The 16,224-nt window shown below is 44.3% G+C and overlaps 1 protein-coding gene across 5 annotated transcripts in view; it reads left to right on the top strand.

The window, feature by feature from the left end:
- NINL (ninein like) overlaps positions 1 to 16,224 on the top strand; it is a 144,280-nt gene that overhangs the window by 55,376 nt on the left and 72,680 nt on the right. For 4 of the 5 annotated variants that reach the window (XM_044292572.1, XM_044292571.1, XM_044292569.1 and 1 more), the window contains exon 5: positions 14,133 to 14,199. In XM_044292572.1, the coding sequence (XP_044148507.1) occupies positions 14,133 to 14,199 (67 nt within the window). Of the gene's footprint in view, positions 1 to 13,919; positions 13,945 to 14,132; positions 14,200 to 16,224 lie in introns of those variants that run through there. The other variant, XM_044292573.1, reaches the window with a different exon arrangement.

Raw genomic sequence — 16,224 nt, 5'->3', positions numbered from 1 at the left:
CTGGACGTAAAACTAGCAGATTCCCCTCTGATCAAGCGGTTTTTGAGGGGGGCAGGAAGAACTTCGATCCTCCCTCGTCCAGTGGTTCCTCCCTGGGATTTGGGCCTGGTTCTTTCTGCTCTCACTACTCCTCCGTTTGAGCCAATTGATGAGATCCCTCTAAGGCTCCTCACCATGAAGACGGTTTTTTTAGTTGCCATAACCTCTGCCAGAAGAGTGGGGGAAATTCAAGCTTTCTCTTGCAAGCCTCCCTATCTTACAATTCTGGATGATCGTATAATCCTCAGGCACTGTCCAGCCTTTCTCCCAAAGGTGGTATCCAGATTTCATCGTGAGCAGGAAGTCTCCCTACCCTCTTTTTTTCAGTCTCCTTCTAATGATTCGGAAGATACTCTCCATAATCTGGACGTCAGGAGATCAGTCCTTTCTTACCTTCAGGCCACTAAACCGCTTAGAAAATCGGACCATCTCTTTTTACAATTCCAGGGCCCTAATAAGGGGCAAGCGGCTAGCAAGTCAACCATAGCTAGGTGGATTAGGAACATAATATCCTCTGCCTATGTTACCAAGAACTGTCAGCCGCCGGAGGTACTAAAAGCTCATTCTACAAGGGCAGTAGCCTCATCCTGGGCAGAAACGAAGGCAGTCCCTCTGGAACAGATCTGCAGGGCCGCCACATGGGCCAACCCTATGACTTTTTTTCGGCACTATAAGCTAGATGTAGTAAGGGAACAGGACTTGTCCTTTGGTCGTGAGGTCCTATCTAGTGTGGCCCCCCCCTAATATTGATTACTCTGTTAATCCTCCTGTGAATGCCGTTGTGGAGGCGCCGGGGAAAAGGGTAAATTACTCTTACCGGTAATTGGATTTTCCAATAGCCTCCACAACGGCATTGGGTTCCCTCCCAAGCTTTAAATGTAAATGAATGATGTAATTTGTTTACTATAATATATAATTTGTTATGCATCACTTCTGTGTCCTCTCTTATTGACTGGTAAGGTAAGGGGAGGAGGCTCCTTAAATCCTGTGCTTCCTCGTTGTTTCCTGTCCTGGAGGCGGGGACACCCTCCTGTGAATGCCGTTGTGGAGGCTATTGGAAAATCCAATTACCGGTAAGAGTAATTTACCCTTTTACATTGTGCCTCCATGAGACGCCAGTAGTGAAATTACTCCACTAGTGTCTCCATGTGATGCGGTAAGATCTATAACGGGATGCTTCGGAGCAGGAGCTATCGCCCCCTGTTGCTCCTGAGTCCGTATGGCATGTCTTATCTGCAGGTAGACATAAAAAAGGGTCTTGGGTATTTTAAATTCTTGTTGCAAGTGAGCATACTCCTTAAGTGTACCTTTTGTTAAAAAATTGATGGATACGGTTAAGCTCATGCCTCTCCCATGCTTGGGCATTGGATACTTTATTGATTTCATTATTCATGTGATTAGGCCATATTGGAGTAAACTTTGTATACCCCTTGATGCCTGCTATCTTTCTAGTTTTCCACCATACTTCATGTATTGTGCGTAGCAGCTGGTAATTTAATTATCCCCTTTTCTATAGAAGGTTCCATCTTCTAGGGCTGACAGTATACATTTTCACTTAAAGGGGTTCTGCACTTTGTTTAAACTGATGATCTATCCTCTGGATAGATCATCAGCATCTGATCGGTGGGGGTCCGACATCTGGGACCCCCGCCGATCAGCGGTTTGAGAAGGCAGCGGCGCTCCAGCAGTGCCGCGGCCGTCTCAGTATTTACCGCAGGCCCAGTGACGTCACGACTAGTATCACTGGCCTGGGTGGGGCTAAGCTCTGTTCACTTCAAGGGAGCTTAGCCCCGCCCAGGCCAGTTAATACAAGTCGTGATGTCACTGAGACTGCCGTAAACAGTGAGAAGGCCACGGCGCTGCTAATTCGCCGCTGCCTTCTCAAACAGCTGATCTGTTGGGGGCCCGGGTGTCAGATTCCCGCCGATCCGAAACCGTGTAAAGATGTCCTGGCGGCAAAGTCCTACCGACCTATCTCTTTGCTGCAGGTAGACAGCACTTTCCGCTAACTTGGGACAAAAATTTCAATCTTTCATGGACTCAATATGTCCCTCAGCGAATACCTTGGGGTGTCTTCTTTCCAAAATGGGGTCATTTGTGGGGTGTTTGTACTGCCCTTGCATTTGAGGGTCTCCGCAATCATTACATGTATGGCCAGCATTAGGAGTTTCTGCTATTCTCCTTAGGCCCCATGCACACGGCCGTTGTTCACGGGCCGGCACAGTACAGTAATACACTGGTATAGATCATACCAGTGTAGTACTGTATTGCGGCGGCAGCAGGGAGCGCACGGCGTCATAGCAACCAGTGACGCCGTGCGCTCCAGCTCACAGGAAGGGATCCAGGCCGCGGTTCCACGGCCCGCACACGGCCGTGAACAACGGCCGTGTGCATGGGGCCTTATATTGAGCATACAGGTAATGAGAACGGCACAGATTTCTTCATTCGCATCGATCAATGTGGATGAAAAAATCTCTGCCCAAAAAAAAAGGAGGGGAAAGACGTCTGCCAGGACATAGGAGCTCCGCCCAACATCCATACCCACTTAGCTCGTATGCCCTGGCAAACAAGATTTCTCTCAAGATTTCTCTTTTTTTTTTTTTTATACAAAGTGTTTGCCAAAGCATAGGAACACCGCCTCCTCCTCAGCTCATATGCCTCGGCAAACGTATCTTTTACTGCAGAGGAGAAATCTCGTCTTGCAGCGCCGCATACACCAACTTGTGTGTAATCTGACAGAAGCGCAATGCTTCTGTCAAAATGCACATCAGTGCTGCAGCTGGTCGATCGGTTGGTCCACCTGGAAGGTAAAAAAAGAAAAAACCAGGCCGCAGTGCAATAATTTTATTAACTTTTGAACAGAACATATAAACTTTTAACTTTTTGAACTGAACATTAACCTTTTTGCTTACTGGTGATTTGTATTTATTTTTATTTTTTTACCTTTATGGGACAAACCTCTCCTTCCCCATGGGACAATGTGCAAAGCGCAAATCGCCCAAAGATGTGGCGAAGTGCGTTATGCACTTTGTCCCAGGTGAAAGGAGAGGTTTGCAGAAGCTCTGTGTGAATGGGCCCTAATAGCCCTGTGTGCCTGTCCTGGTGAGATGTGAATCCCTATGCTAGGTGTACCTGTGTGTGGTACTTCCGCAAACACTCCCCTAAGCAGGGCAGTCCTCGGGTGGTCAGGGCAGTCAGGACAGAAATAGCGGGTGTCATGCCTTATTCCACTCCTGCTACAGACACAACATCTTTTTCGGGGTGACGGTTGGGTTGAGTTACCGGCAACGACATTGGGGAACTAACCACACTGGTGGATGGGGCCACGGAACCTCCTGGGTACAGGAGGTTCTTGATGATCTCTATGATCTCTTCCTGAAATTTGAGGAAGGATCGTGTTCTCCCAGCCTTACTGTAGAGAACAAATCTATTATACAGAGCCAATTGAATTAGGTATACAGACACCTTCTTATACCAGTGTCTGGTTCTGCGGGACACTAAATACGGAGACAACATCTGGTCATTGAAGTCCACCCCTCCCATGTGAAGGTTATAGTCGTGGACTGAGAGGTGCTTTTCAATGACACGGGTTGCTCGCTCAATTTGGATTGTCGTGTCTGCATGAATGGAGGAGAGCATGTAAACGTCACGCTTGTCTCTCCATTTCACCGCTAGCAGTTCTTGGTTACACAAGGCAGCACTCTTCCCCCCTTGCAAGACGGGTGGTAACGAGCCGTTGGGGGAAGCCCGCGCGACTAGTTCGCGCATTGCCACAGCAGCCAATCTGTTCTAGAAACAAATGCCTGAAGAGGGCCACACTTGTGTAGAAATTGTCCACAAAGATGGTACCCCTTGCCAAATAAGGGTGACACCAAGTCCCAGACTGTCTTCCCACTGCTCCCCAGGTAGTCAGGGCAACCAACTGGCTCCAGGGTCTGATGTTTTCCCTCATAGACACGAAATTTGTGGGTATAGCCTGTGGCCCTTTCACAGAGCTTATACAATATGACCCCATACCGGGCACGCTTGCTTGGGATGTATTGTTTGAAGCCAAGGCGCCCGGTAAAATGTATTAGGGACTCGTCTACGCAGATGTTTTGCTCTGGGGTATACAAATCTGCAAATTTCTGGTTGAAATGGTCTGAGGGGCCGAATTTTGTGGAGCCGATCAAAAGCTGGGTGGCCTCTGGGACGGGAGGTGGTGTTGTCGCTAAAGTGCAGGAAACGCAGGATGGTCTTAAATCGTGTCCTGGACATAGCAGCAGAGAACATGGGCATGTGATGAATTGGGTTCGTGGACCAATATGACCGCAATTCATGCTTTTTAGTTAGACCCATGTTGAGGAGAAGGCCCAGAAAAATTTTAATTTCGGAAACTTGGACTGGTTTCCACCGTAAAGGCTGGGCATAAAAGCTTCCCGGGTTGGCGGTTATAAATTGTGTGGCATACCGATTTGTTTCTGCCACAACTAAGTCCAAGAGCTCCGCAGTCAAGAACAGCTCAAAAAATCCCAGGGCCGAACCGATCTGAGCTGTCTCAACCCGAACTCCAGACTGGGCGGTGAAAGGGGGAACTACAGGTGCGGCTGAAGTTGAGGACTGCCAATCAGGGTTTGCCAGCATCTCAGGGATTCTAGGGGCTCATACGGGCCTGTCTGTGCGGTGGCTGCGACGGGGTAACTACTGCATGTGCCACCGTACCAGCTTCAACTGCCCTTCTGGTGCTCGCCACTTCACCATGCTGTACGGCAGGTCTGGTACTAGGTCCAGGATGGGCTGCGCTGCTGGTGTATGCCTCACCACGTAATCCGACAGCGCCAACCCCACTCTGCTGCCCTTGAAGCAGATCCTGCGCAACCTGTGGTCTAGCGACACGGGGCCGGGTAGGCCTGGTGCTATCAGGGACGTCAGCCTCCTCGTCCGAACTTTGAGTCAGACTGCCACTGCTTTCTACAGGTTCATATTCTGACCCACTAGATTCATCAGATGAGGGTTCCCATTCCTCATCCGACTGGGTCAGAAGCCTGTAGGCCTCTTCAGAAGAATACCCCCTGTTTGACATTTGGGCAACTAAATTTAGGGGTATTCCCTGAGACTACCCAAGAAAAAAAGCAAGCCTGTCTTACAAATGGGAGGCTAGCGAAGTACCGGAGGCCGCTGCTGTTAATAAAAAAATATCAAAACTGATTTTTTTATCGCCGCGGCGCGTGTAAAGTGAATGTGCAGTGATCAAAAAAAAATTAATTTTTGTCACTGCGGTGGGGCGGGCGTGGGTGAATGCACGTGTGGGCGACCGGTCAGGCCTGATCGGGCAAACCACTGCGTTTTGGGTGGAGGGCGAACTAAAGTGACACTAATACTATTATAGATCTGACTGTGATCAGTTTAGATCACTTACAGATACTATAAAAGTACAAATGCTGATTAGCAATATGCTAATCAGCGAATAAGGGACTGCGGTGCGGTGGGCTGGGCGCTAACTGATCCCTAAACTACCTAACCAAGGGGCCTAAACTATCCTAAAACCTAACGGTCAATACCAGTGAAAAAAAAAAAGTGACCGTTTACACTGATAACTTTTTTCCTTTCACTAGTGATTGACAGGGGTGATCAAAGGGTTAATTGGGGTGCAGGGGGTGATCTGGGGCTAAAGTGTAGTGTTTTGGTGTACTCACTGTGAAGCCTGCTCCTCTGCTGAGACCAACCGACGAAAAGCACCAGCAGATGAGCAGGGAAGCCATATAACACATCATATTTACTAATATGATCTGCTATCTGGCTTCTGATTGGATTTTTTTTAAATTGCTAGCCACGATCATTGGCTGGCAGGCTGGTGACGAAATGGTGCTTGTAATTTTGCTGGCCCGCGATGCGCATGCGCGGGCCGGCTCAGTCCAAAATCTCGCGTCTCGCGAGATGACGCACGGATGCGTCCAGGAGGAATAAATCAACCACCTCCCGGACGCATCCGTGCATTACATGGTCGGGAGGCGGTTAAACTCAGTGATCACGTCGCTCGTCCATACTGACCAGGCAGGGTTTACGCCCAACATGTCAACAGCGGTGAATATCAGACTTTACATGATGTCCGGAGGATAGATCATCAGTTTAAATAAAGTGCAGAACCCCTTAAAGGAGATGTCTTACAATCCTCCCGGCCGTATTTATCCTATTCTCCTCTCCCCAACCCCTAATATGTTGAAGCTGGTCCGCCAAATAATATATCCATGGGTCCTCCTTGAGATTTTGGTCTGCATAATGTAGTGAGCTTTATACGTGGAATTCCCCTCTTCCATTAACAGTGTAGAAAAATTTTAGTGGTATCCAAATTGGGGCATTATGTAATAAGTATAATAGCTGGGGCATGAGGATCATTTTCAGTAAGTTAGTACGTCCAATCATCATAAGGGGCAGATGGGTCCAGGCCTGGACCTTCCGTCTGAATTTGTCAAGCATCGGTAACAAATTCAGTTCTCCAAATTCCTGGTTCCTGGCTGACACTTGAATGCCTAGGTATTTAAAGGATGAAACTACTTGTAATCCTGCCGTAAGATTGGCATCATTCCTTATATTTTTGGACAGTGGCATCAACACGGACTTCCACAGGTATCGCCATTCCACGCTGTTGAATGCTTTGGCCGCGTCCGTCTCATTTAAGGCGTGGACCTGACCAACCTGAATATTCAAGTAAAGTCTCCTGATATTCACCGCTGTTGACATGTTGGGCGTAAACCCTGCCTGGTCAGTATGGACGAGCAACGTGATCACTGAGTTTAAACGGTTTGCCAGTATTTTCGCTAATATTTTTACGTCTACCTGCCGCAAAGAGATAGGTCTGTAGGACTCTGCTGCCAGGACATCTTTACATGGTTTCGGAATCGCTACTATAATCGCTTCATTCATGGAAGTGGGCAGTCTACCCCGTTTGTGAGCCTCCTTATAAACATCTAATAGTTGAGGCAAAAGTATGGAGGCATAGGTTTTATAATTTTTCCACTGGCAGTCCATCTCCCCCGGGGCCTTATTATTGGCCATATCTCCCACCGCTGCTTCCATTTCTTTTACAGTAATGGGGGCATCTAATATAGACCTCTGCTCCATAGTTAAAGTAGGAAGTCCTAATAGGTCGAGAAATCCCTTAATCTCTGCTTTGGAAACACAGATTTTAGAATCATACAAAGATGAGTAAAGCGAGTGCATAATCTCTAATATCTGTTCCGGTGTTGTACATGGTTCCCCAGTGGAATTGCGTAGAGTAACTATATAAGTTGGTTGTTGTTGAGCTCTAGCCACTAATGCCAGTACTCTACCCACTTTCTCCCCTTCTTCATAATATGATTGCTTCTGAAAGAAGCGTTTATTTTTGGCATTTAGTAGCGAGCGTTCATTCAGCTTCTGCTGCGCTTACGACCATTGTTTTTCATGATCAACTGATGGATGTGTCACATACCTATTTCTTCTTCTGAAAAACAGAATAGGTGATAAATGTCTGATGGCTGGGTGCCCCGCAGATGGGACCCCCATCAAAGTTTGTGTACTGATGGGAATAGCGGAGTAATTCTGTCTGTGCTTCAGGTTGCTCATACCTATGCAATAGTGTTAGCGCCCATACGCCCAGTAATATAACATTGATTTCTAAGCTATGCGCTACTGCTAATATTCACAATTATATGACACAATATACTTAAAAGGAAAGTCATTTTTTAACTAAAAAACCCTCATACGCTTACAAAAAGTTTTAATTTACATATGAATGGATTTTCCACACAAAGGATTTTCTTGAACAAAATACGCAGTGTAACACAGTACCAGCTAAGTAGGTGTAATTTTCTAAAAGCTTATGTACACTCTGCGCAGATTGACTTGTGGTGCAGAGTATTAAATCCGTAGTGTGTCAATTGTTTGTGCGGATTTTCAGTGCAGATTTCACCCTTCGTAAAGCCTCCTGCACGTAACTGTATCCGTATTTTGGTCCGTAATCCACAGATCTGCAAAATACGTTTACCTTCCGTGTGCATTCAGCATTTTTCTTACTCTCCTATAGAGAAATGCCTATTTTTGTCCGCCAAATGGACCAGAATAGGACTTGTACTATAATTTGCGGAACGGTCATAAGGATGCGTAAAAAATGCTTATGTATGCATGGTCCCATAGGAAAAAATGGGTCAGTTTGCCATCGTCAAAAAATTACGGATAGCACACTGAAGAATAATGCATTTGTGTGCATGAGCCCTAATGCAAAGGGTGAGATTTGCCTCAAATTTCACAAGTAACACAAGCCCATTTTTGGTGAGGAAACGCAATGAAATCTGCAGAAAGTCTGCATAAAATACACCGCCATGGACATGTACCTGAGGCTCCCTAGTAAATAATTGTAAAGGCTTGCTGTGTACTGATGAGTAAACCAAATATGTGCCTGGCAGTGCTAGGCTAAAGAGACTGGAAGATGACACCGTAAAACATCTGCCCTCAAGAAGACCTGACTTTGTCACTATACACATGCAAGAAGGACTACTAGCACTAGCCGTTCTGGTCTTGGCTGACAAAGATACCTACCAGTGTAACCTAGGCAAATGCACTTATATGTCACTGCTGGAAATGGACAGAGGGGCGCTGTTGTTAGTCAGTGGGGGCCCAATATTGACGGACCCATTGTGATCCAAATAGTGAAAAAGAATGACATAGTGAATACAGTAACATAGTTGATAAGGTTGAAAATAGACATTTGTCCATCAAGGCCAGCCTGAAGATTCACTATTATACCTCAAGGTGGCGACATAGACTATGAGTATTTTGTCGCCTCAGAGATTCCTGAAATCTGAAGACCTTGACGGCTGTAGGGATCTTTGTTGAAGATGGGTCAAGATGATAGGCAAAGTGGTAAAGGAGGTGCTAGATATGTATCCAGGAACTGAAGCCTAAAATACAATGGACCTGGATGTTTGTTAAAGATGGGTCAACATGATAAGTAAGGTGTTAAAGGAGGTGCCGGATATGTCTTCAGGAACTGAAGTCTAAAAGACAATGGGACCTGGATCTGTTTCGAAGATAGGACAAGATGATAACCAAGGTGGTAAAGGAGGTGCCAGATATGTTTCCAGGAACTAAAGCCTGAAAGACATTGGGACCTAAGTTACAAGTTATAGAATGAACCACCGGTACAGAACAAATCTCAGGACCAGGAACCTGCCTATAACTAGTAGCATAGGAGAGGTCTGGAGTATTTAGGAAGGTCAGGCAAGGACATCATGCCAGTAGGTATAGCAGCTATAGACGTGACTATGCCTGCTAATGGGCAGCTGATCTTAGCATAGCAGTAAAGTCAACTACAAAGTTTTATCAGGGTTTTATTCCCTCTACATAGGGACACTTTTATAGTTTTGTTGACTAGACAACCTCGACAGCACTGACTGCTGTACTGTCAGGTTCCCTTTGTTCTGACAGCGTGCCTGCATCATCCGCTATACAGATGTATTCATCAGAAGACAGAAGTGTCTATGCTATATCTGTATGAAGTGCGGCCATTGGGCCTCATCTCTTGGAGAAGTGGCTTTTTTTAAGTGATTTTTTTAAGTTACTATCACTTGAAAGAACACTTTTCCATAATCTTACAATAGTCTTTTATGTAAGACATAGGCTTTGACGCATGGGTGTGGTTCATGAATAAGGATGTGTTTCCTGGTCCAAATACGTGTTCTGGTTAAAGCTGCTGGAATAGAAGTTATGCTTTCAATTACCTTTTGTACCAATCCTGCTGAAGTCTAAAAACAAAACAAAAAAACTCAACCACATTTTTGTTTTTTGTTTTTTTATAAAATCGTTCTTTATAGACCAAGATTCTAGTGCAATAGAACATGTTACAGTGATCGCAGTGCGATATCACCCTTATATAGCTGCTAACAAGCTATGGGGTCTTATAAAATAGCAATTATTTTATTTATTTATTTTGTGCAACTTTACATGAAATTCTACATTCCTACAGTGATTTCTCGCATGCTGTTTTGATGCAGTTTTAGAAGTTAAAACTAGGAGTGGATTCAAAAAATGAGAAGCATTATCTTTCCTAAACACTTGGGGAATGTGGTCATGTAGTGGAAAAAAATCTGTTGTGGGTTTCGTTTAATGTCCTATTCACTTTGCTGTTAGTGTAATATTTGCGGATTCGCCACCCTCAAACATGGACAAAAAATCTGTAGCAAATCTGTTAGGGTGCCTTCGCACGAGGCATTTTGTGGCAGGAAATTCCATGAATGAAAATCAGTTCCTTTCATCTTAAAGGGAACCTGTCACCGGGATTTTGTGTATAGAGCTGAAGACATGGGTTGCGAGATGGCCGCTAGCACATCCGCAATACCCAGTCCCCATAGCTCTGTGTGCTTTTATTGTGTCAAAAAAACGATTTGATACATATGCAAATTAACCTCAGATGAGTCCTGTCCCTGACTCATCTCACGTACAGGACTGGGTATTGCGGATGTGCTAGCGGCCATCTATCAACCCATGTCCTCAGCTCTATACACAAAATCCCGGTGACAGGTTCCCTTTAATAGGTGAATGTGCTTGCTGCCCAATTCAAATGAATGGAGCTGGTTTTCAGTCACTGAATTTCTGCCACAAAATCTGCCGCGTGTGAAGGCGCCCTTGCATGTTAAATTGGACTGCAGGAAAAAAAAGTATACAATTTACAAATAAATAGGGCTTCATGCACACGAACGTATGTGCCCCGTGCTGCCAACTGCAAATTGCTGCCCGCAATGCGCAGGCACTGTTCGTGTGCATGCCATTTGCGGATGCAGACTCATTGACTTGAATGGGTCCGCAATCTGCAATAGACGGTCTGCACCACACAAAAAATAGGACATGTCCTATTTTTTATTTTTTTTTGCGGTGAGGAGGAATGAACCGAAATCCTACAGAATTGCTCCGTAGTGCTTCTGTGGACCTCCAATCCGTGCCTCCGCTCCGCAATCGTGCGGATTGTGGACTCATTCAAGTCAGTGATACGGAGTGCATGTGGCCAGTGCTCGTATATTGTGGACCCGTGTGCAGGAGACCTAAAGGTGAAACCAGTAATCCAAATAAAGATTGGGAATCTCTAGGTAGAGTTGAGGGAGATGGGTCAGATGGAGGATTCCACTGAAAATGTATCCATGAGGACCAGATCGTGAGATATACAGTTGCAAGAAAAAGTATGTGAACCCTTTGGAATGATATGGATTTCTGCACAAATTGATCATAAAATGTGATCTGATCTTCATCTAAGTGACAACAATAGACAATCAGTCTGCTTAAACTAATAACACACAAATAATTAAATGTTACCATGTTTTTATTGAACACACCATGTAAACATTCACAGTGCAGGTGGAAAAAGTATGTGAACCCTTGGATTTAATAACTGGTTGAACCTCCTCTGGCAGCAATAACTGCAACCAAACGTTTCCTGTAGTTGCAGATCAGACTTGCACAACGGTCAGGAGTAATTCTTGACCATTCCTCTTTACAGAACTGTTTCAGTTCAGCAATATTCTTGGGATGTCTGGTGTGAATCGCTTTCTTGAGGTCATGCCACAGCATCTCAATCGGGTTGAGGTCAGGACTCTGACTGGGCCACTCCAGAAGGTGTATTTTCTTCTGTTTAAGCCATTCTGTTGTTGATTTACTTCTGTGCTTTGGGTCGTTGTCCTGTAGAAACAGCCATCTTCTGTTAAGCTTCAGCTGGTGGACAGATGGCCTTAAGTTCTCCTGCAAAATGTCTTGATAAACTTGGGAATTCATTTTTCCGTCGATGATAGCAATCCGTCACCACCACCATACTTCACAGTTGGGATGAGGTTTTGATGTTGGTGTGCTGTGCCTCTTTCTCCACCCATTTCTTCCAAACAACTCAACTTTGGTTTCATCTGTCCACAGAATATTTTGCCAGTACTGCTGTGGAACATCCAGGTGCTCTTGTGCATACTGTAAACGTGCAGCAATGTTTTTTTTTTTTTTTTTTTTTTTTTTTTTTTGGACAGCAGTGGCTTCCTCTGTGGCATCTTCCCATGAAATCCATTCTTGTTTAGTGTTTTACGTATCGTAGATTCACTAACAGGGATGTTAGCATATGCCAGAGACTTTTGTGAGTCTTTAGCTGACACTCTAGGATTCTTCACCTCATTGAGCAGTCTGCGCTGTGCTCTTGCAGTCATCTTTACAGGGCGGCCACTCCTAGGGAGAGTAGCAGCAGTGCTGAACTTTCTCCATTTATAGACAATTTGTCTTATTGTGGACTGATGAACAGCAAGGCTTTTGGAGATACTTTCATAACCCTTTCCAGCTTTATGCAAGTCAACAATTCTTAATCGTAGGTCTTCTGAGAGCTCATTTGTGCGAGGCATCATTCGCTTCAGCCAATGGTTCTTGTGAAAAGCAAACCCAGAACTGGTGTGTGTTTTTTATAGGGCAGGGCAGCTGTAACCAACACCTCCAATATCATCTCATTGATTGGACTCCAGTTGGCTGACACCTCACTCCAATTAGCTCTTGGAGATGTCATTAGTCTAGGGGTTCACATATTTTTTTCCACCTGCACTGTTAATGTTTACATGGTGTGTTCAATAAAAACATGGTAACATTTAATTCTTTGTGTGTTATTAGTTTAAGCAGACTGTGATTGTCTATTGTTGTGACTTAAATGAAGATCAGATCACATTTTATGACCAATTTGTGCAGAAATCCATATCATTCCAAAGGGTTCACATACTTTTTCTTGCAACTGTATATCTCTTGTCTTATTAGATTAGTAAGCTCCTCAAATTGGGATATTTGGGTTACCTCGGTAACCCATTCTTGAAAGAAGGGGTGCGGATTGGCTAAACCAGTGAAATGGAATAGACGCCTTCACCTGCATTTTTTTTTTTTACAGCATTTTATGTGGTCATATTTTAGTGGCTTTTATTCTAAATGGCGTGGTATCAAACAAACAAAAATGGCAGTAGCAAAAAAACAAACAACACGTGAGTTCTGTGTTTCCTATTTCCCATATACCTTCAGCAAACATCTGGAGCTGGTGTTTACCACGGCGACACTGGTCACGTGAAGTCTGTAGCGGACAGTATCTCAGGGGCATCTCAGTGTAGTTGTAATCCAATAGAAATGAATTGGCTTGTAGCACGAGTTGTCCATGTGCCTCAACTGTGACCCAAGTTGCAAAGAAATTCAGCAGAGTTGGACTTTTTAGGATTCCGGGATCGCACAGAACACTTGCGACTCACACTGTAACCCTATTCATTTTTTATGAAATCACTGCTACACTGTGATTGATACCCCTGCAATTCTGGCCATGACCAGTTAGTCGTACCCTAAAAAACGCATGTGCTATAAAAAAGCAACTAAAAGCTAAAAAATGCACAAAAACCAAAAGTCTTCATGCACATGACCATATTTTTGGTCCATGTCCGATTTGCATTTTTTTGCATATCGCACACAAACCCAGACTTTTTTTATTTATTTTTTTCATCTTGAAAAAACGGATCTCAGGCGGAAGTGGCTCAAACAGATGCCAAATGTGCATAACTGATGTACAGGATGTTTTTTTAGTTTTTTTTTACAGGATACATTTATTTTTTATCTTTTTTGTTTAATTTTCTGTTCTTCTGATGGATCAGAAAAATGGAAAAATGGTGATGTGAACTCTCCCTAAATAGTGTTCTACAGCTGAGCCTCCTAAAATGCACACCTAAAGCAGGTACCTGTAGCTGTCAGTCAGTTCCTGCCATTTCTGTGCAGCAGTATGGTGAGTGAATGTGTTAATACCACGCTCCACAGCCGGTTTAATGTTTCACTTGGGCTGATTGCAGAGGACGCCTTCTGGTTAATAGTGAGTCGGGGTTTAAGGATCCAGTTGAGATGAAACAGTGAGAAGTAAGGTCTCATTTGTTTGCTTTGGCCCCGGGTTTGTCTGGAGGGTTAATGCACATTCTTAAACCGAGAGGATTTTTTTTTTTTCTCCTTCAGCCTCCCTGCCTCCTATAGCCTCTACTCCCTTTACGCATATTTCCATCTTGGATTATTTACACAGAAATCTGTCTCACATGTGTTCTTTTCTTCAGAGCCTCAAGTCTGATGAAGAAGCAGAAATCGTCAAGGAGCCTCAGATCGAAAACTTTGAAGCACAAGGTAAAAAATAATCTTTTTATTAAATGCACACATGAGGCAATGCAGCTTAATGGAGTTGTACTTTTTAGGATTTCTATGCCCGTGCCTAAATCGGTGTGGTGATGGCTTTAGACAGGCATATGCACGATGACTTACTGGTCCCCAACCTGTCCCTTTCTCCACCTGTTACGGCACTACAAGTCCCAGCACATCATGACATGGAAGAGCCACAGTCTAATAAACTTGGCATAAGAGGGTCCTGTTATAGTTGCAGGTGCTATGTGCACCATAACTATCATCAGTCTTTTTTTCCCCCTTTTTTTTTTTTTTACATTTGAGTCTTCCTGAAGGACATTGCAGTTCTGGTCAGTTTTTGCAAAAAATAAAGAAATGAAAAGAAAGGCATGCCTTAGTACTGGATTTCAGTTTTTTTTAAGCAATGTGTTGCACAATGAATGGTTTTTAAATGGCAGCAACCTTTTTCTGAGGCCTATTTTGCAAAGTCAGTGTTTGGTCAGTATTTGATCAGTGATTGTTAAGGTTGTCACCCGGCCGGTATCTCGCTGGCCAAGCTGGTGTTTTAGTCGCACTGCCGGTAATTTCTTTTCTATATGGACTGTTACTCATGAGTGCTTCCATAATAGAAGTCTATGGGTTGCAAAACGGATCCGTCCCGGTTCCGTTATGCAGGGGAGTCTATTAAACAATTCACCTTTTTACCACCAAACGAAGTGTGAACGAATTTCAAAATATGACATTCGCTCATCTCTAGTGGCAACCCTAGTGATTGTGAGCCACAAACCAGTAATGGAGGCTCCAAAGAGATGTGGTATGATGGAAAGATTTGCACTGTTCTGTGTTTTTGACCCACTCTTAGCTTTGGCTCACAATCATTGATGAAAACTGACCTAACTCTGACTGTGTGAAAGTAGCCTAAGACCTCTTGCGCGTGACCCTATATTTCATGCCTGTGCTACCTGCATTCTTTGAGGATAGCATACTGACCCATACATTTCTAGCGGGCCACTCTTTTTTTAGCGTTTTTTGGTGCAGATTTGATGCGGTTCTGCCGCAGATCTCACCCTTCCATTAAAAAGGGTGAAATCCTCAGCTAAAACCGCAAACATAATTGACAGGCCGCGGATTTGGAAATCCGCACTGCAGATCAATTTCCGAATGGAAACGATCCGCAAAAGTGTAGAAGAGATTTTTGTAATCTTGAACCCTTTGCTGATTCTGTACTACGGTGATGGATCATGTGATGGATCATGTGATGGACCATGTGATGAGCGCAGAAAAAGACAGAAGCCGGGCTGCGCAAACAAGTGGATGAGGTGAGTTAAATTATATATATTTTTTTAACCCCTCCAGCTCTATTGTACTATGCATTCTGTATTAAGAATGCTATTATTTTCCCTTTATTACCATGTTATAAGGGAAAATAATAAAATCTACACTACACCTAACCCAAACCTGAACTTCTGTGAAGAAGTCCGGGTTCGGGTCTGGGTACCAAACATGCTGATTTTTCTCACGCGCGTACAAAGCGCAAAAGAAACTTTGCACTTGTGGGGAAAAATCGCCCATTTTCCCGCACGTCACCCGCAACGCCCGTGTGAACCCAGCCTAAGCCCACCTGCATACGAGTGCAGGTGAACGCACAAAAGATTTCTGTGCGTTTCTAAACCAAAATCCTCAATTACTAATTGCGGATTAGGTGCGTTATTGCCGCAGACCTTTCCCTTCATTGGTAAAGGGTGAAATCCGCAGCTAAAACCACAAACATAATTGACATGCAGATTTTGAAATCCACACAGCAGGTCAATTTCCACATAGAAAAAATCTGCAAAGTGTACATGGGATTGGTGTAAGATCATCCACTTTTGCTGGGTTTTCTGCATGGGAATCTGCTAAAAAATAAATACAAAATAAACATATTCTGCAATGTGTGCAGGTGGCCTAAGGCACAAAACCGCAGGGGCTCATGCACACGACCGTATGTATTTTGCAGTCCGCAAAAAATACGGCTGACAACCGTGTGCATTC

Source organism: Bufo gargarizans, chromosome 4, assembly GCF_014858855.1.
Source record: "Bufo gargarizans isolate SCDJY-AF-19 chromosome 4, ASM1485885v1, whole genome shotgun sequence".
Lineage (NCBI taxonomy): Eukaryota > Metazoa > Chordata > Amphibia > Anura > Bufonidae > Bufo > Bufo gargarizans.
Note: the sequence above shows the minus strand (reverse complement) of the source record. Positions and strands in the feature narration are given on the sequence as shown.